The sequence below is a fragment of the Camelus bactrianus genome, chromosome 2 (genome assembly GCF_048773025.1).
Source record: "Camelus bactrianus isolate YW-2024 breed Bactrian camel chromosome 2, ASM4877302v1, whole genome shotgun sequence".
In the NCBI taxonomy this organism is placed as follows: Eukaryota; Metazoa; Chordata; class Mammalia; order Artiodactyla; family Camelidae; genus Camelus; species Camelus bactrianus.
The window spans coordinates 135,564,652-135,584,138 of record NC_133540.1 but is presented as its reverse complement, the minus strand read 5'-3'; the positions used below and the strand labels follow the sequence as shown (position 1 = coordinate 135,584,138).

At 55.2% G+C, this 19,487-nt stretch overlaps 1 protein-coding gene across 5 annotated transcripts in view; it reads left to right on the top strand.

Annotated features, from left to right (window-relative positions):
- Window positions 1-19,487, top strand: part of NSD2 (nuclear receptor binding SET domain protein 2) — a 70,578-nt gene that overhangs the window by 25,312 nt on the left and 25,779 nt on the right. For 4 of the 5 annotated variants that reach the window (XM_074351891.1, XM_074351877.1, XM_074351886.1 and 1 more), the window contains exons 4-9: window positions 5,309-5,475; window positions 5,931-6,416; window positions 12,901-13,045; window positions 15,608-15,726; window positions 17,645-17,726; window positions 18,788-18,912. In XM_074351891.1, the coding sequence (XP_074207992.1) occupies window positions 5,309-5,475; window positions 5,931-6,416; window positions 12,901-13,045; window positions 15,608-15,726; window positions 17,645-17,726; window positions 18,788-18,912 (1,124 nt within the window). Of the gene's footprint in view, window positions 1-2,825; window positions 3,043-5,308; window positions 5,476-5,930; window positions 6,417-12,900; window positions 13,046-15,607; window positions 15,727-17,644; window positions 17,727-18,787; window positions 18,913-19,487 lie in introns of all 5 variants that reach the window. The other variant, XM_074351900.1, reaches the window with a different exon arrangement.

The window sequence follows — 19,487 nt, the reverse complement described above, 5'->3', positions numbered from 1 at the left end:
ATCGCGTTTGGCTGTCACGCCTTTTCCAGCCTCTGCGGCCCAGAGCGGCGCTCCCACCCCAGCCCCGCTCTTTGTGGCCACACTGGCCTTCTGAGCAGACTTGAGGCCACCCGGCCTGGCAGGTGCCTTGTGGGAAGGGCTCAGACTTGGCCCCTCACGGAAGCCCTTGCAGGAAGAAGGGGTGCGGCTCCACAGCGTGCTTCGCTAGGAATGGTGTCAGGGCGCCAGCTAGGGCGCCCGTGTGATCACAGTAAGATCAACTGCAGAAGACTGATAATGTGCATCTGAAAAGCAATTCGAAAGGAAGAGAGCCAGGGTAAGCACCTTCCAGGCGAAGGAGGTTCAGATGACCTTTGAAAAGAAAAGGGGTCCGAGGAGCCTATGAGAACAGGGCGGTGGCAGAGGACATGTGGGCCGCCGCACCCCAGGAGGTGGGGGCAGCAGGGCTCTCCGGCCCCTTTTGTCCTCCATGAGCCATCTGTGGCCGCGCTGGGAGACAGGCTCCCTGACTGCCCTGCTGCGGTTGTGGCTCTTCGTGACGACCTGCTGGCTTATCAGGTGGCCATTGTTTGCTTTATCATGTTCTGTGTTGAAGGAGCATTTCTCTTGGAAGGTGAGCTCCCCCTAGAAAGTAGCTCATGCATCACAGTTCTCACTCCTTTTAATGCTCAGATTGTCCCAGGTTTGGCCGGGGCAGCCCATGAAGCCCCTTTCACCTGCGTCCTTTCTGTGCGTCTCCATCCCTCTTTGAGCAGTTCCTTACGTGGGACCCAGCTGAAGACGTTCTGGGCTTCTGTGGCACTTTCTTTGTCTCAGTCCTGGAATTGGCCATTTCTCAGAGGACACCTGGATCCTCTGAGTGGAGAATGGCATGTAGAAGCCCAGGTCTGGGCTCCGGTTGCGTCCACGGCCATGGGAGACGGAGCAGTCACAGGGGTGTGTGAGGCAGGTCTCCGGCAGCGCTGAGCCCGGCTCCCGGGGTGCTCTCAGCCCAGGTCTGATTGCCCAGCCCGTGGTGTGCCGCGCCTCTGGGGAGTGGGAGTGAGGCTGGCCGTGCTGGGGAAGAATGGGGACCTGAGGACAGTTTGCCCCTGGCATGGAGCTGGCTCGTTGTGGGCTCCCTTAAAGCGGGGACTTTTTTCCTCCTCACCCCAACCCAGATTTTCTCCCTCTTCCTTCCTTCCTTCCTTCCTTCCTTCCTTCCTTCCTTCCTTCCTTCCTTCCTTCCTTCCTTCCTCAGTTCCTCCCTCCCTCCCTTCTTTCCTTCCTCTCTCTCTCTCTCTCTTGCGGTGTATGGCTACTTATTATTTTTCATACTTGGGATTGTAGACAAGCTTGAATCTGGATCAGTAAAAGCGCACTTAAATTTAAAAATTGAAGTATAATCTACATGCAGAAGGGAGCACAGCCCAGCCGCTGCGGCTCAGGCAGGGCCCTTTGGAGAGGGCAGCTCTCCTAGTGGCGTTTTTTGCGACCAGTGGCGGCAGAACTCGCCCCGGCTGCTGTCCACCAGGCGTTGAGGTGGGTGCGCCAGCGGCTTGGAGGCCTGACCCTGTAGCTGGGAACAGAAGGTCAGTGTGTGTTTCGGATGTTAGGCTGTGAAGAAAACTGGGTTCTCTCACAGCTGGGAACGTCCCTGTCTCCCTGGCGCCCTGGGTCCTCCCAGTCTTCTCCGTAGATACTGGCGTCTGGAAGCAGATCATTTTGTGTTGTGGAGATTTCTGTTTTCACCTTTTCTGTGTTGTGGAAGGGAACCTTTATTGCTTTATTTTTAAATTCCAGAATTTTCTAAAAATATTAGAGGTGATCTGGCTTTCTCATGTTCTGGGTTGTTTGATCATGTAATCTGATTGTTCTTCTTCTCTGCTTGTTACATCAGCTACGAAGAGAGATGTGTTAGCATCTCCCCTGTGATCATGGACGCGCCTTTCCCCCTGCTTGACGTTCTGTCAGTTTCTGCTTTGCCTGCCTGGGGGCTCTGCTGACCCCCCCGGGACTGAACCAGGAGACTCGGGCGTGGCGGTGCTTGTTCTCTGTTCTGGGGAGCTCTGGGACTTACCTTCTTGTGGTTTCGTCCCTGTGCTCTACTCTATCTAGTCTTGCTTCTGTAGACCCCTGGCCTCGGCCAGGTCCTCGCGGCTTCTATTCCTTCCTGGAGCTTCAGCTCTGAGGTAGCCTTGTCTCTCTGTGGGTCCCATTCTGCATGTGTGAATGGCTGTTGTCAACTGAAAAGCCCCACAGAATCTGGAGAGAGACTCTGGCCCAGTCTGGCCCAGAGGGTCAGAGCCACCTTGAGTCCAGTGGGCCACGATGGGGGGGAAGGGAACATAGCACAAAGTTAGGGCCCCGGGCTGCTGGTGGAGGCCAGGTTCTCCTAGAAAGGAGCGTGGTGGGGCACCAGTGATGAGGGTTTCCTGCCAACCATGATTGATGGACATCAGAAATCAGCACAGGAAGGAAGAATTACTAATAAATGGTGCTGGGACAGTTGGTTACTTATGGTGGGGAAATAAAATGAGTAATTCACCTCTCAACTTGGGCCAAGATAAAATTCATATGGATTAGAAAAAGCCTTAAAAATGTGAGAAAATTGGGTTTTATATGTATATTTTTTGTTTTGAAAATGGGGTTATATTGTTACCAAATTTCTGGGCAGGAAAGAACTTCAAAAATGTTAAATTAATTTTATAAAGTTGGGTTCAGACTGTCATATTCTCTTCTGCTGTTTTCCAGCTGACATGTGAGGAGCATTTTTCTGTGTTATTACCTGTTTATTTTAAAAAGTGATGTGAGTTTGTATTACTTTATCATACGTACTGTGACAGATTCTCTTCGTTACCCAAACGTTATGACATATCTGCATTCACTTTTACGAAGACGGGAAGTTCTCTCAGGGTGTGAAAGTAGTGAAAGAAGGCACAAATCTCTGGACGTGGTTTTGAATCTTAGCTGTTTTCGAATCAAAGAAGTGAACACACTCACAAACAAATCGAGTTGCATGAGAGGTTACCAGTAAGGAAGAGGCCCCTCCTCCCCCTGGAGGTAATTATTTTTGACTCTTTCAACGTTTTCTCCAGCTTTCACTAGTATTTTCTGATTTATGCTTTAGATGCTTTCTGTTGACTTTCTGTTATGGAAAATGAAGACTGAGCTCTCCGATCAGTTCCTGTTTCCTTCCCTCCCGTCTGACCCGTGTGACTAACTCATTGCCTTTGCTGCATCAGACGCGTGTTCACGTAGTTCTGACTGTGGACGTCGCTCCGTGAGAGCTAAGCTGTGCTCTGTGCCTGTGTTTTCTTTCCTGTTCACCCTTTCATTTCACCTCCAGTTAATTATTGCCTTTCTTCTGAAACTGTGCACCTTGCTATTCATACAGCTTGAAGTTTTTTCAAGACTTTATTTCTCTGTCCTTTGAACTCATCCTATTATATAGTTTGTTTCTCCTGTTGGGCAAGAAAAGGAAAACCTGTGCTTGATTCCCGTTTCCCTTCTCTGCTTCTTGGGTCTCCCTGTCCACCCCTTCTTCCTGGCTGCCTAGACCTTCTCTCGGCATAGGAGGCCCTCCCCGCTCCTCCTACTTGTCCTAATCTGTGCTGCCGGCGCGCTCGACCTTCTGCGTGGCAGCGGCCGCAGCCTTTCTTTAAGGTGCTCTCCGAGTTATGTGACGTTTTCTGTGGGTGCGCAGTGCTCTCTTCCTGCATCAGACTTCCTTTTTTGCTAGAGTGCATTTTTGTCACCCTAAGAAGGCGTGTGGGAGACAGACTTGAGTCCCTGGATTTGGAGGACGCTGCTTCTCTGTGCTCACATTTGATAAATGGTTTGGCTGGGTATCAAATTTTATGTTGAAAATCACCCTTCTCAGAATTTTGAAGATATGAATCCATTTCCTTCCAGCAGCCAGAGTTACTCCTGGAGCACCCTGCATTCTGTTTCTCGTTTCATCGACGTGGAAGCTGTCCCCTTCCCCTCCGCCAGCAGCTGGAATATCACCAGTGTGCCCTGATGGGGGAGTGGGATGAGGCGCTGGGGGGCTCAGTTCTGAGGCGTGTCCTCGTGGGAATTCTCTGATGAGCGTCTCTGCTTCTCCCTCGAGGAGGCTACTTACCTGGGAATTGTACATTCTGGACGGACCCTGTGGCCCTTGTGGAAGTGGATGTTGTTCCTTGTAATCTTTTTCTTCTTTCTGGAAGATTTCTTAACTTTTCATCCTTGCTTTCTTACTGAGTTTTATTTTCATGGTGTATTTTAAACTTTCTGACAGCCCTGCTTTTTCTTTGTTCTCTCTTCCTAGCAGACTAGAGCGCCGTCTGTGGGGTGCCATTCCTTCCGGCATCGTGTCTGTGGCCCTGCAGAGACGCGACTCTGTATTTTGGAATTGCTGCGTAGACGCCTTTCTGGGCCTTGCGGGTCCTGGGCGCCGGGTCCTCAGAGCTGCCTGCAGCCCGTGTTGGGGGGCTGTTAGCTTCTTTCAGAGGGTCTGGTTGGCCGTTGGCTGCTTACCTGGGAGTGTCTCCTCAAGACTCAGTGGACAGGTCTCTCCTCCGGGCGCCTTGCTTCTCTAGGAAGTGTCTTGACTCCTCATGGCCGGTGCTCTGGGTGAGGGAGCAGGGACTGGCAGTTCCCCACTGGGGCTCCTCTTCTCTCCCCTAGCTCTGGCCTGTGACCAGCTGTCTTTAACCTCACTCCATACCGGCCGAGTCTGGCTCCCCCTTCTGTGGGTTTTGGGACCAAGCAGACACTTTCCTCACTCAGATTCCCCCCCCAACCCTTGTCGGATGCGGCAGAGTGACAGCAGTGGACATCTGGGGGTTACTCTGTGGCCTCATGGCTGCCCTTGGAGGCCATCGGTGCTCTTCCCCCTCTTCTGGGCACTGTGAGTGAGTGGCTGGCTCAGGCTGCCCAGCTGGTGGTGGGGGGCTGGGATTTGAAGCCAGACTGGCGACAGCAGCCTGCCCCTCGCTGCTGGGCCCCTCTGTCCAGTGGACCTCCTGCCGACGCCCTCTTGTCTTACTTGTTGGGCGCCTTCTCCAGTGGACCTTGGAAGGGGGGAGACGAGGGCTGCATCTGGCCAGCTTCCTCTCCCGGTCAGTTTTGAACCTTATCTAAGTCTTATGAGCGTGTGTCCCTTTCTGGCGTGGAGCGTGGTGGGGAGAAAGTGCAGGCTGTGTTCCGAGGCTAACAGATTCTGCCGCACCAAGTAAAACAGCCTGAGAGCACTCCCCACTTTGTGCTGTGATGATGAGTACAGTTGCCTAATCTCGCCCTAGGTTCTGACTTTCAAGTTCTAATGTTTTATTTTGAAAACTAGGTCAGAGAAAGAGTGCGCGCCAATATCACGTCCAGTTCTTCGGGGACGCCCCGGAAAGGGCGTGGGTGTTTGAGAAGAGCCTTGTCGCTTTTGAAGGGGAAGGACAGTTCGAAAAATTACGCCAGGAAAGTGCCAAGCAGGCACCCACGAAAGCTGAGAAAATCAAGGTGATAGATGTTCCTTAAGTACGATTTTAGAGGCGCGCTTTTACTGTTGCTCATCACGTGTCTTGTCTGAAGCGCTGTGACGCGTCTCCCGCCTGCCGCTGCCTCTCTGCCGAGGGCGCCGTGCCGCGCAGCAGGACGGGCTTCTGTGGAGACGCAGCTTATCCTTTTTATCCTTTGATAACTTGCAGAGATAATTTGTTTTATAATTTTGTTTTCCCTTGTACATATACAAATGTGTATAATGTATATGTGTCTTAGTTAAATGTGATTGGAATTGATTTTTAAAGAAACAGGAGGGTTATATTGGGCTGGACTTCATCTAAAGCCTTCAAGTTAACTCTTTTTTATAGTTTTTGATTTCTGAACGTATCTGAAATTCTGAAAGGATCCTTCTTTAACATGGGTTAACGTTTATGTTTGTCATGAAACTTAGAATGTCTTATGTCTCTTTCCAGCTGCTGAAGCCCATCCCAGGGAAGCTGAGGGCCCAGTGGGAGAGGGGCCTTGCGCAGGCGGGAGCGGCCGCGGGCATGCCTGCCGAGGAGCGCAAGGCCAAGTTCACCTTCCTCTACGCGGGGGGCCAGCTGCGCCTCAACCCCCACGTGGCGAGGGAGGCGGGCCTTGCCACGGAGTGTGTGGGGCCAGCGCTGGAGGCCTCGGGAGTCGTGGACGACAACGACACTGCTGCCCCCGCGTCCACAGGGGACCAGGGTGTTCCCGTCAAGCGGAGGCGGGGGCCCCGACTGTGTGGCCCTGCCGAGGGCCGGGCTAGCGACCCTGGGGCCGTGAGGAGCAGCCCGCAGAAGGCGGCGGAGGCCGGCCCCAGGAGAGGGCTGGGCTCGCCACCGGGGAGGAAGAAGGCAGCGGCCTCCACGCCCAGGGGCCGGAAGGGCGACGCGGCCTCGCAGTTCCTGGTCTTCTGCCAGAAGCACAGGGACGAGGTTGGTGTTGCGAGGGCTTGAGGGGTGGTGTTTTCACGGGTGGGGCTTCTGTGCTTGAGGAGTGTCAGTGCAGGGCCTCCTGTTTCCCGGCGGTGCCCGCACAGCTCACAGTGGGGAGCCTCGTAGACTGGAGGTGTGATCAGCGTTGGGGAGCAGCCCCTTAAACCCTTGGGGGCAAAGCTGCTTGCCTGTACCCTCTGGGTGACCGAAGTGTTCCTCCCAGCGCCGGGAAGAGGGTGGGGTGCAGGTCGGCGGGGTGGGCGTCGGCGGGCCGCTCTTTGCTTGAGGCTCGGCCTGGTCCTGAACACCGGGCCCGGGTAGCGCCTTCTCCAGGGGGCGGTTCTGAAGCGGCCCGTAGACGGTACCCTCATTTACAAACCTAACGTGGCCACCAGCACTGAGTATGTTGAGCATTTATTTCTAAGATGTTTGAAGGACAATAATAAGAAAATTACTCAAATGACTAAAGCATTTGAATAATATTCTTAATCGTTTTCGTAGAATAAATGATCTCTTCAGACTCAAAGGCTTGATTCCGGTGTAAGAGCTGAAGGGGTCAGGGCCCCGTTTTCGGTCTTGTTCGCTGTCACTTGGAGCGAGTGGGCTGGGGGACTTTTCTCAGGAGTGCAAGACGTGTGACGTCAGAAGATCTGACACTGCGATTCGCTGTCGCAGGTTAAGTGATCATCTCAGTAGGCAGGGAGAAGGCATTTGATAAAAGTCATTGCGTTTTGGTACAAAGTGAGCAAGCTAGGATTAGAAGGGAGCTTCCTTAAGTCTGCCGAAGGATGTCTGTTGGAAACTTGAAGCAGCATCACACTTACTCATGCAGCGTAGAGGCTTCCTTTCTAGACTTGTGAGCAAGGCGGGTTGCCCTGTGTCACCACGCACACGTGTGGTAGGGAAGCGCCCGCAGCGCCGTGCGAGGAGGGAACCGCAGAGGCCTGGCTGCAGCAGGGCAGGAGGCCCACGTGGGAACTGGAGGGTCCACACGAGATCCCCCCGGTTAGGAGAAGTCCGCAGCGCTGGTGGAGAGCAGCAGTGACGTGGAGGGCGGGCGGTGTTACCAAGGCCCTGCCTGTCACAGCAGCGAAGCACGAGGCGCTGAGGAACAGGTGCAGCCGCAGAGAAGAATGGCTGCTCTGGCTGTCGCCCCGTGCAGACGGGTGCGTTCATGTGATAGGAAGGCCCGGTGGTCTGAGGTCCCCCTGCATTAAACTGCGAATCCAGTATCATCTTAATAAAATCCTAGTAAAACTCCACCAGGAGTTTTGGCCCTGGGCCCCAGTGGTGACTTCAGAACTCAGCCGCTGAGGGAGAAGAGTGTTGTCACTTTGGGGGAGGGGAGGGTTCCTTGAGCTAAGCTGGTCACAGAACATGTGGGGACTGTGTTAACACGAAAGGACGAGCTGTGTGCTCAGCTCAGACAGAGCTGAAGGGAAGCGGGGGAAGTCTGTGAACATGACGGCCCAGAGGAGCCTGGTGGCCAGTGAGTCCACAGAGAGAGGCTGCTGAGCCAGCCCAGGAGAGCCCAGGAGTCGCCGTCCTGGCGAGGCGAGCAGCCAGCCCCAGTGCCTTTGGGGTCGGGGGTGAGCGACAGTGGGCGTCCTGCCTGGGCAGGCGGGGGGTCATCCCGTACACTTTGCTTCAAGAGAAAAATGCAATATCCAATGAGACTGAAGGCGCACGTTGTTATAACTTCACTCCTAGGTGTTCACCCTAGAGAAATTTCAGCCCTGCACCCAAAAAGACAACACAGTGTTCAACACCAAGAAGTTAGAGGAGTGACAGGCTTGTATGTTCCCACGGAGTGACTAGACGGCAGTCAGGGTGGACTCACTGCATGTTCAGGAGGCGAGCAAGTTGCTGAAGGACGTGCAGGTCCTATTGCTTAAAGTTTGAAAAGTGCAACATACCTACTATTGGCTTTACCTACCTGTCTACCTGTCCATCCAGAAAGGGTCCCTGTGTAGCTCCAGGTATGTACCTCCGCCCAGGAACTGAACTGTCCGGGGTACCGAGCAGGGCGCGGCCACCCTGTTGGGCCTGCTGTGCACAAGGGCACGAGGGGTCAGCTCGGCGCGTGCACTACGTGTGTCTGAGCAGGACGGCGGTCACGTGTGGGGAGGAGCACCTGCGCTCAGACTTCGGAAGTGGGGCAAGGCTGTGACAGCAGAGAACCACAGCCAGCCGCACTCAGCCTCATCCTCGTCTGTCTCCGTGGCCTTCCACTTGTTTGAAACTATGAAGGAGAGTGGGTACCTGAGAAGTCACACCTTTTTCCAGGGCCACCCTTTTTGCTTTTGGGGACCCAAATTGCTCCCCATCAGTCCTTCTAGCACTAAGAAATGTGCCCAGAGCAGACAGAAGCGTATCGCCCCCAAGGTCGCCAACACTGTGGGCCAAGGGCGCCCTGGTGGGGGCCGTGCACCCAGAGCCCCCGGCTCGCAGCATGGCCTCTCTCTGGCTCCGAGTCCCTGCCAGATCCCGTCCTGCACAGTTCTGCTGTGGGCGTTAGGCTGCATGCAAACTGGCTGGAAGGCCACGATGAGCCCAGTTCCACGTTAGAGACCAGCGCCCCTGCCCGCCCCAGTCTCTGTTGGGTGAGGCCCTCGAGCCCCTCGCTCTCATCTGGTTTGGTGCTGGTTGCGTTTGGTAGTTATGTGTTGTCCGAGAGTGTTGGCACCAGGACGCCTTCTGACCGTCACGGCCAGTGGGCTCCTGCTCCCAGTTCCTCCCTGAAGGATGAGCTCGGTCTTTCTAGATGGTTTCCTTTTGGGCTGGTGCACGCAGGAATGGTTTTTGTTTGGGTGTTAACTGGTGAATCAGTGGCTAGCCCTTGAGGGACGGAGTGGACGGAGCCTCCTTTTCTGGGGACACTCCATGGATAGAAGACCGGGACTCTCAAGGGCATTTGGTTTCCACTTGCTGACTTTTTTTTGAGGTCAGTTTCCAGCTTTTGTCTTGCAAGTGAAGAAGAGTATTGTGCTTCGTGAAATGGTTGAGTTCTTCACTAATGTTCTTTGCTTGTTGGTCTTTGTCCAGCAGACTTACCTTAGACAGGCAGCTCACAGCTGTATTTTGTGATGCTCCTGGAAAACCACGAGAGGGGTGGGGGGCACACTGGGAGCCAGAGTCTGCCGGGGGTGGGGATGGTGGCAGTCCTGGTTTGTGTGCGAGGAAGTGAGAGCAGCTGGGGGTGGTCCACTCGGAGAGTTTACTGAAAGCACCAGTGTTCGTAGCAGTTTTATTGGATGTTTTTCGCTTCAGTTTCCAAATTTTAAAGAATCTTTCCCACCTTCTGTGATCCTGACGTTTGTGGCTCCATGAGAGTTGAACCAGTGTTTCACGACTCGCGTTTGCACTAGGTGTCTGCTGTTGCCTGACAAGTCACTGCACAGCTTAGTGGCTTAAAGCAACAGCTGCATTGACCGCCTCAGTGCCTGTGGGTCAGGAACGCTGGAGCAGCTTCATTGGGTGGTTCTGCCTCAGGGCCTCACGAGGTCGCAGTTAAGGTGTCCCCTGGGGCTGCAACGTCTGAAGCTTGACTGGAGGGTCTTCCTCCAGGGGGCCTCTCCACGGGCTGCCCGGCCGTCCTCACGGCATGGAGGCCCGCGTCCCCCGAAGCAAGTGGTCTGCGAGAGGGCAGGGCGAGGCCTTTTACACCCTCGACTTGGAAGACCTGGACTGTCCAGAGGCTGCACCAGCCAGCGCTGTTCAGGAGGGAGGCGCGAGGACCAGGCGGCCGGGCTCCGTGGAGGCCGCCTGAGGGCGCTCTTCCCGAAAGCTCGCTGTGGGGGGTGCCAAGCGATCTCTGAGGAGCACACGGAGTCTTAGATTGTGCTGGTGACGTTTTAGCCAGCTGTGTGGGCTTGTGGGTATTTGATTCTCCATATTTTTGTCTGAAGTGGTTGATGAAAATAGAGAGGTAGCCACTGTTGAGTGCTTACCACACGTGAGAGACGTTGCCAGTATGTTATCGTGGAAAATCGCGTTCAGTTCTCACAGTAGCCTTTTAAGGCTGGCGTATCCCTGTCTCCCAGCTGGCTGCACCGAGCTTGAGGCTGACAGCCACAGAGGCGGCACAGGCAGGAGGTAGTGCTGGGCCCTGCCCCTTGGCCGGCGCCCTCACGCTGCGTGGCGGCGTTATGAGACCTGCAGACTTGAGCGAATGGTCGTTGCTTTATTAACCTGGGATGGTGATGAAGCCACTTCCTCTGCCCCACGTGGGGGGCACGGTGTGGGTGAGGGGCGGAATCAGCTGCTGTTACAGATCTATCTCCTGTCCCACGGCAGAGCCCTCCTTGAACAAGGGCACGCAAGCAGCGTTGTAGCTGGAACCTAACAGGTGCCCGGAAGTCAGCCTGGCGGAGGAGAGTGTCTCAGGGAGCGTGCGGCCTGTGCAGGTGTCGGGAGGTGGAGCCCGCCGTGTCTGCAGCCTGCGGGGAACTGTCCGGTGTGTGGCTCGAGTGCAGAGGTGCCCAGGGTGACGCGAGTGGGGAGAGAGTCTGTGCCGGCTAAAGAGGAGCAGCGGGGGGTCTCAGCCCAGGCGGGGATGGGCCGTGGTTCCCTGGTCACACGAGCGAGACCTTTTGGTGTGGGAACGTCAGCAGGTGGACAGACTGGAGAGCCGGGGGAGTGGGTGAGCACAGATGAGCAGATGCAAGGGGAAGGGTGCCTCCAGGGGCGTTTGGCAGTCCTGCTCGAGGAAGCAGCCATGGACATGGTTACACTTTGTTCTGATCCACAACGTCATCGTGCAGGCTGGCTGCCTGAGGGCAGCAGGCCCACAAACGTGCTGTGCTTGGGGGCCTCCGGTGGGAGTTCCGGGAGGCACGTGCTCTGTGTGTCTGAAGCTTTGCACAGAAGCCTTTGCTGCCAGGGTTTCAGACCCTCCATGCTGGAAGTGTAGGGGCCAGGGCAGGGCGGCAGGATAGCCTGCGGGGCTGAGCGTGGAGGGAGCCCTGGGTTGAGGGGAGAAAGCAGGTGTGCGCAGGGCTGGAAACACCCAGGCGGGCACGGGTGGGAAAGAGCACGTTTTCACGTGGCAACTCTCAAGGGACATGGGTGAGGATGCCCCGTGGAGGGTCGGATGTGGAGCCGGACCGCGCACTGCAGAGTTGGTGGGATGCTGGCGTCCAGCAGGGCCAAGGAGGACGTGGTGGAGGTGGGGCACCGGAGGCTGCACGAAGCTGTCCAGGTGACTGAGATGTGAGCTGAGGCAGAGGCTACCTGTGTCACAGGCAGGAGGCAGGTCTCGGTGGTCGTGGTGACCACTGACTCCTTCCCACCGCCAGGCAAGTGTTGACTGTCGCCATCACAGAGCGAGTGGACGCCCCCCCACTGCCCCGAGTTCTCAAAGCTGCCAGGTGGACGAGCCACATTCAAACCTGGGTCTGGCCCCCATGCCGGCAGCCAGCGCGCTGCCCGGTGGGCAGGCCTCTTCTGCAAGGGCCTGGGGCACTGGGGCCCCTGCTGTGGCAGCGTGAGTGAACGCCTGTGGCCGAGTTCCAAGAGACCTCTACTGTGGACACCAGTGCTGGAATTCCCTTTGATTTTTATGGGCTGTGAAATAGTTTTCCTCTGATTTTTTCAACATTTAAAAACAGGAGATCAGTTTTTAGTTCATCGGGTTGTGCGAATGCGGGAGGCGGGTCAGGTCTGTTTTGCTGCCGTGCCTTGTTGACCCACAGCCCCGCTACCGGTGGTTCTCAATCGTGGGGCGCATTGGAAGCCCCTGGGGAGCCTTCAGAGCAGTGCTGCCGGGCCCGCCGGGCTGGAGTGGTCGCGACCCCAGGTCACTGCGGTGGGCAGTGGAGGCCCAGCCCTCAGCCCTGCGCACACGCACGTCCCTTGGGGCCCTTGTGAGGGCGTGGCTCCTGGTTGTCGGCGGGCTCCTCGGGGGAGCGGCGTGCTGCGTTTCTAGCGCTCCGGGCCTGGTGCTGGCAGCCCTGCTGTGCTGCAGGGCCAGGGCTCCCTGTGTCGCGGCCGCGCAGGGCGGCTGTCTCCGGGCCGGGCCGGGCCAGCAGTCAGGGCGTGCTCGCTGGCACAGCGCCTTGCTGTCTTTCTGGAGCAAGTGCCTGAAGGTGGGGTTGTTGCGAGGCCGACAAGGAGGCCAGCCGAGGCTTCGCCTCTGGGTCTAGAGGTGGCGCTCTCAGGGCCCGGCCCCGCGCGGGTCTCTCAGGGCGCCTAGGAGGTGTCAGTGAAGGGACTTAGTGGTCGGGCGGGAAGTGTGTTTCCTCTTACACTTGTCGTTTCCTGCATTTACACAAGTGCAGTTGGATTGTTTTCACCAGCACTGCTTCCAACCGTGAGTTTTCAAGGAGTTTTCACATCAGTTTACACTATTTTCTTTGAAGCTTTTATGGGGCATAGTTTGACAGGTAGGAGAGAAAATGCCACGGGCTGAGTTCTCAGGGCTGGGCACTGGGTCCTGTGAGTTGAGGTGTTCATCCCCTAGAGGCCCTCCTGTGTCTTCCCGCAGGTTGTGGCCGAGCACCCGGACGCACCCGCCGAGGAGATCGAGGAGCTGCTGGGGTCCCAGTGGGACCTGCTCACCGAGAAGCAGAAGGCGCGCTACCACACCAAGTTCGCCCTGCCGGCCCCTTCCCAGGCGGAAGAAGAGTCTGGTAAGCGCAGCGCTGCACCGTGTCCCTGCCTGGGTGTGGCGTGGGCGGTGGCTGCTTGGTGCCCCGCCCTTCCTAGCCCCGACCAGCCGCCAGAGTTGGGGGTCACAGGAAAGCCCTTCTGCCGGCCTTTCCTTATTCGTGGTTCCCCAGAGCCATTCCGGGCGATCCTCCCGTGTCCTGTGGACCCTCGCTTGTGCCTACTGGGCGGGCACTCCAGCCTCTGCAGCCAGTGGGGGTGTGAGGGAGCAGGAGGAAGGTGGGACCCCAGGGGGCCTCCGGGGCTGCGGGCTCACATGCTGGGCCAGGGCCAGACCAGGCCAGTGTCTCGTGGCCAGGCTGCCCTCACTCACGGGGGCCTCGCCCCCGTGGGCAGCGGCCTTGAATCCGGGGCTGTCCTGTAGGCTCAAGAGCTCGCACGGAGGAGGGCACCGTGGGCTGACCTTCAGTGTGGCTGTCCTCTGCTGCTCCTTTGCTTTGGGCCATGGCCAGAGGAGGGGCTCCACACTGTGAGCTTCAGGGAGACACGTCCCCACAGTCAGGGCGTCATCTGTGCATGCTCGGACACTGTGCTCCGGAAAATGGACCCTTCATGTAAAAACAAGTGTGACATATTTGGGTATCAGCTTAAAATACAGAAAAATTCTGCGTCTCTCAAGGTTGAAGAGTTCTGGAGAGGCCAAAAGTAAAGTGTTTCCAGACTCACCTAACAGGAGGCCGAGGCCCGGAAGTAACTGCGTTTGCTTTGTGTGCATGAGGCCGTGCTTCTGAATCAGCGCCGTGTGTCCTGGCTCTTGTGGCCGCGCACCCAAGAGCCTGCCAGTCGTGTTCACGGATGTTTCCATTTTGACTTCAGGGCTTTCTAGATTTCCACATTGACTGTCTAATTATATTAACATAGAGTTTCATCTAACTGGTTCAGTATTTGTTTCAAATACTACAATTCAGAATGGGGGTGCATCTAGGGTTTGTGATTTCTTTAAAAGGCGGAAGTTCACCAGACTCTTCATCAGTGTGCCAAGTGTCCCTTGTCAGTGACTGTTGACTTCAGAGTAGTCAGGTTTTCTTGAAGCCAGATTCAGTTTGCCCCTGAAGAGTCACTATGACTTGACCGTGTCCCGTTGTGTCCTCTGGGCCGTCCTGAGTGCTCAGTAGACTGGGCACAGTGGTCCCTGCCCTGTGTGTGTCAGGTGTGTGCCGGTCGTGGGAGCATGGTGCTTAGGACGGGACGGCAGGCTGGCCCCGTGTTGGGGATTCAGACAGATGCCCATCTTGCTTCCTGTGAGAAGCAAGCACTGCCTTATCCTGGTGCAGGAGGAGGTCCTTACATAAGGACCACAACTTCGCCTCCGCTGGGGGGTGTCTGTCTGTCGTGCACGTGTGCTGTGGGGCAGGCTCACCAGGTCCCACTGGCCGCCGCTCTGCAGGCCTCTTCCTGGTGCTCCCTCGAGGCCAGCCTGGCGCAGTGGCCAGGGGCAGAGCTTGTTGAGGGCTGCCCTTGGGCTGCTTATGCCAGACTGGGACTGGTAGCTGGTGAGGCCGGCACCCCAGCTATGACTCTTCTCCAAGACACCAGGCCTGGACCTGAGACGGGGCCTGTGCTTGCCTCTGCCTTGGGCTGCTGGATGCCAAGGAGCTCAGTGGCCCTGGCTGGTGTGCTGCGCCCCAGCCTGTGGTGCCCTCCCGCAAGGGGTGTGGTGAGCATCCAGGAGGGAGCCAGGAGTCTCTGCAAAGCAGTCTTGCCGGGGGGGTCCTGGATTGGTGTTAGATTAACATCGGTGTGTGCAGATTCACCGTATCTCTGGAATCTGCAGTCTTACCTTAGGTCTTGCTGTTCGAGGGTAGTACTGTTGGGATTAAGTGATATTCCTGGTGCATGGCACAGTTAATCAAACATGTGGAAAGCCCTTAGTTTGCAGATGTAAATGGGGTGTTACTCCTTCAGATGCTTCTTTAAGGAAATGCAAAAAAAGTAGCAAGTTGTTTAAATTTTTGAAGTTGAACATAAATTCCACTAGCCTTTGCTCCTTTCCTTTTTTTTTAAAATTGAAGTGCAGTCAGTTACAGTGTGTCAGTCTCTGGTGCGCAGCCCAGTGTCCCAGTCATGCTCGTACGCACACATACTTGTTTTCGTATTCTTTTTCATGAAAGGTTATTACAAGATATTGAATATAGTTCCCTGTGCTCTACAGAAGAAACTTATTTTTAAACATCTATTTTTGTATATTAAATTCCACTTACATTACTAAGTAAAGGATTTTGTCAGGAATACTGGGTTATATTTAAATTTAATGCTAATTTATTGGACATTAAATGTAACAGATACCAGTATGATAATCTCTAGATCAGATAAAGATTTCCTACTGTTCGATGTCGCAGGAAGCAGCCCCTGCAACTGGGAAGACGTGGAGACATTCGATCGGTGACACTTAGGCCCTGGAGCGGCAGGTGCTTCAGGAGGCCTGGCAGGGCCAGGCCTGCGCTGGCCGCCCAGGGTCGTGCCCGTGCTTTGCGGGGCGGCTTGTGGGGTGTTTCTCACATCAGTTTCCCCCGTCCCATTTCAAGGTCACTTAAATGGGAAAAAAAGAAACCACACAAAGAGGAGACAGGACCCTACAGAAAACGTCGAAGTGGAGGACGCACCCAGGAAAAGACTCAGGACTGACAGGCACAGTCTTCGGAAGGTAATCACGTCCCAGACTGGCATGGCTGGAGGCCCCGGGTCCCTCCCAGGGGTGCTCAGCCGGCACTGGTCAGCCTCCCTCAGGGACCCTTGGAGAAGGCCGCGGGGGAGAGCACGTTCTCCTCTGCGGGGGCCTTAGTGCCTCCAGACACCCTGAATAATGCTTGAAGTTTAGATTCAACAACGGTGCACGTGAAGTGAGTCCCGCCTGGGGGCGTGCCATTCAGGGTGCAAATGACGAGCTGACAGGAGCAGACCAGAACCCATTGAGTAGCTGACTTTTCAGTAAGAAGCTGAGGAAAAGCCACTAAAGGCATTGAGCACAGATTTTATGAACTCACTCGGTTTATTAGTAATTCACGTTACTGTTCACTTCCGGGAACGCTGATCAAGCTGTGTAGGCCTGTTTGGTGCGTTGAACAAAGCGTAGGTGTAAAGGCCCAGTTCTCTATAAAGGCAGCCCAGGGCCCTGCAGTTCTGGCAGTGCCCGCGGGGTCAAGGGTCAGAGGCTGCCCGGTACCTGGAGGAGAGAGAGACTGACCGAGGTTCCCACGTTGGAGGAGCTGGTGTGGGGCTGGTGCCCGTGGAGGGCGCGGGGCCTGCCCTGTGCCTGTGTGACGCGGCTCCGTCTGTTTAAACCTTCTCAGACACCCACCTAAATAACTCCGTCTGAACTGACTCTGTACCCAGCCTTTGAGTTTATGTTTATTTGATAATAGTTCTGACAAAGGAGTTGTACTCTGATTTATGGTTTTGAGTACAACCTCCATCTGTCTTTTACTGATCTAAATTAAGAAGTTCTTTCATTGTTTGATTTTGAAGGATGGAAAATAAATCTCACGTATTGCTCAAGACCTGGCCACCACATGGTTGGTCTGATTTCTTTGAAGCCATGCCTGCAGTTCAGGAGAGCAGGCAGGCCGCCCCCTTTCCCTGAGGACCTGCAGGTGGGGCTGTCAGTGACCAGGTGTCAGACAGCAGCCTGTTAGCTGAGGTTCACCTTGAGTTACTCACATGCTCATTCCCTGGAAACACATGCTCGCTTGCTCCTCTGGCGCCTGCTGTTGGACTGGCCTCATCGACGGTCACACTGGCTGGTCGCTTTGGAGTCTCTATGTAGAGGGTTTACCAAAAAAGCGTAGTTTTGAAACACCAGAATTCACACGAAGTAGCTAAATAGAAATACTTTATAAACAGCTCAGGAAATAGCACGTGATTTTAAAAAGAATCAAGGTGTCTTGTTGCTTCGTACAAAGCTGGGTGAGCCCTGTCGCGTGCAGTTCCCCACCTGCGCTGAGTACATGGCTGGGCCGGGAGCATCCCAAGTGCGGTGCCCACCCCACTGGGGTCCGGCAGGTCAGGGTGGGGTGCAGACATAGGAACTCGGCCTCCGGGCTGCAGGTTGACCGAGGTGGCAGTGCTGCCCCCGGGAGGTTTATTTCAACCACATTACTCGCCTTCTGAGCACTAGATAAATGCTCATGATCCCTCTTTTTTTTTTCCTGCTATTTTTCTCTTTTGAAATGTGCTTTTTGATGACTTTGTGAGGTTTACCTGGAGCTTGTCTCAGAATTGGGAATTGTCTGTGGTGGCTCCCCGTGTAGTTGACTGGGCACCCAGGGGAGAAGGGGGCTGCCTCTGGCCCATGTCCACGCGTGCTCAGCATCTGCGTGGCCGCGCCTGCCCCCCGCCGACGTCCGCGGGAAGCGGGGTCAGCTCCGCTCAGGCAGAGACGTCCGCGGGAAGCGGGGTCAGCTCCGCTCAGGCAGAGAGTCCGCGCCGGCGGCGCTGATGGCTCGCGTGCAGAACACACGCTCTTCAGTCGCCTGTGTCAGTTCACGTTCGGAGATTTCTTTCCCTTTCCTCCCTTTCTCTTTTTCTCTGTTCCTCCCTCCTCTCCATCCCTTTTTTAATAACAGAGAGAGACTGTCGCTGACAAGACCGCCCGAGCAAGCTCTTGCAAGGCCACGGAGGCCGCCTCCTCTCTGAAGAGCCAGGCAGGTAATGTGGACAGCACTCCTGCCCGGGCCCTGCGCTGGGGAGACGCCCTCGGGCGGGGGCGGGGCCGGGGCCGGGGCGGGGGCGGGAGGGGCTCTGGCGGTTGGAAACAGACCGCTTTAACTAACAACTAACGTAGAAGTCGCGCCGTGCCTCGGCTGGCTTCACTGACGCCGCCCTTCTGCGGACTTCTCGGCTTTATTGTTTTCAGTTTAAGTTTATATTGGAGAAGTGATTTAAACCAGAAATGTCCAGGTTTCTGATTGACGGTACCAGTTGTTGCTGTAAATCCACCCCCCCCCTTAGTACCCAGTCCTCCATGTGTATCAGCTAAAAGTCAAAGTAGTGACTGTTTATTGTTACTTCACGTGGTGAAGAACTAGCTTTTTAAAGTGCTTGTGAAAAAGAACTGTCAAAACAATGAAAGGGGGACTCAGGCGGCCTTTTCATTCATGGTCTTTTTGACGTATCTATCTGGTTGGTCATTAAAGCAAGCTTACCATCTCCACATCTTAATTAGAAAGGAAAATAAAATTCGGGGGAGAAAATTAGTGAAGAATGGAAATGGCTCTGTTTTCCTTATTTTGCATGAAGTGCTATACTGGTTTTTAAAAATCAGTTGAACCGACTATTAAAACAAAAGACATTTGTGAGAGTTTGAGCACTGAGTGGACATTTAACAATACAAAGTGTTGTTACTTTAAGGTGATAGAGGCATGTGGTTGTATTTGAAACCTTACGTTTTAGAAGTTCAGACGTTCTAAACCCCTCGTGGGTGGGATGCTGTGTCTGGGGTTTGCTGCAGAGGAACCGGTAAGGGATGTGGAGCCCGGTGTGGGGGAGCTGGTGTTGGCCCAGCTTGAGGTCTGGGTCAGGCGGGGGCCGCTGCAGTTCACCGTCCAGTTCCTCACCTTGATTTTTCCACAACAAAAAGTTAACCCTTTGGCATGACAGCCCAGAAAATTCATCTTTAGGAGTTCATTTTTTAGATGGGTACTTTTAGAGCAGGAGAGAGATTGAGCCACGATTTCAAACTTTACTTTACAAACCAAATTATTTCACAGCCACGAAGCATCTGTCTGACGCGTGCAAGCCCCTGAAGAAGCGGAACCGGGCCCCCCCAGCGGCACCCGTGTCTCTCGCGTTTAGCAAGAGTTCGTCTCCTTCTGCCTCCTTCACTGAGAATGAGGTAAAATAATAATAATAGTGACCAGGGCACTCATGTGAGGGCCACTTAGTTACCCGGGGTGAAGCACCACATGGTGTTCTCCACAGGCCTAGGGAGGGTGAGGTGCTCCAAGCTGGGCGACGTCACCAGCTGGGAGCGAGTCACTCCCATAGCCTTTTCCAGTCACAGATGCACACGGCGTCTTTGCAAACGTGCGTGGCTGTACTTCAGTAGCGGTGCATTTGATCATGCTTGAAATTGTGTTTAAAACCTTGGTTCTGTGATTTCTCACACGGTCCCCCCAACTCTGCGACAGCCGGGCTGCCGTGGGCCATCTGTACCCCGGCGGGACAGAGAGGCCCACACGCCGTGAACGTGCTCGAGACCTCCTGGGCCAGGTGCACGGACGGCCTTCCCTGTGCGTCCCAGGGCTGTGGGACCCGGCTTTGGCCCTGTAAATTCTGCCATGTTCTTAGGTCCTTAGAGGCAGAGCTCCCTGGGTGATGTGACTCCTATTTTCTGAACTTGCAGCGTGCTCTTTGCCATTCCTAAAAACGCAGCGAACGGCAGCCTCGGGATGTGGGTCTGACACCTTG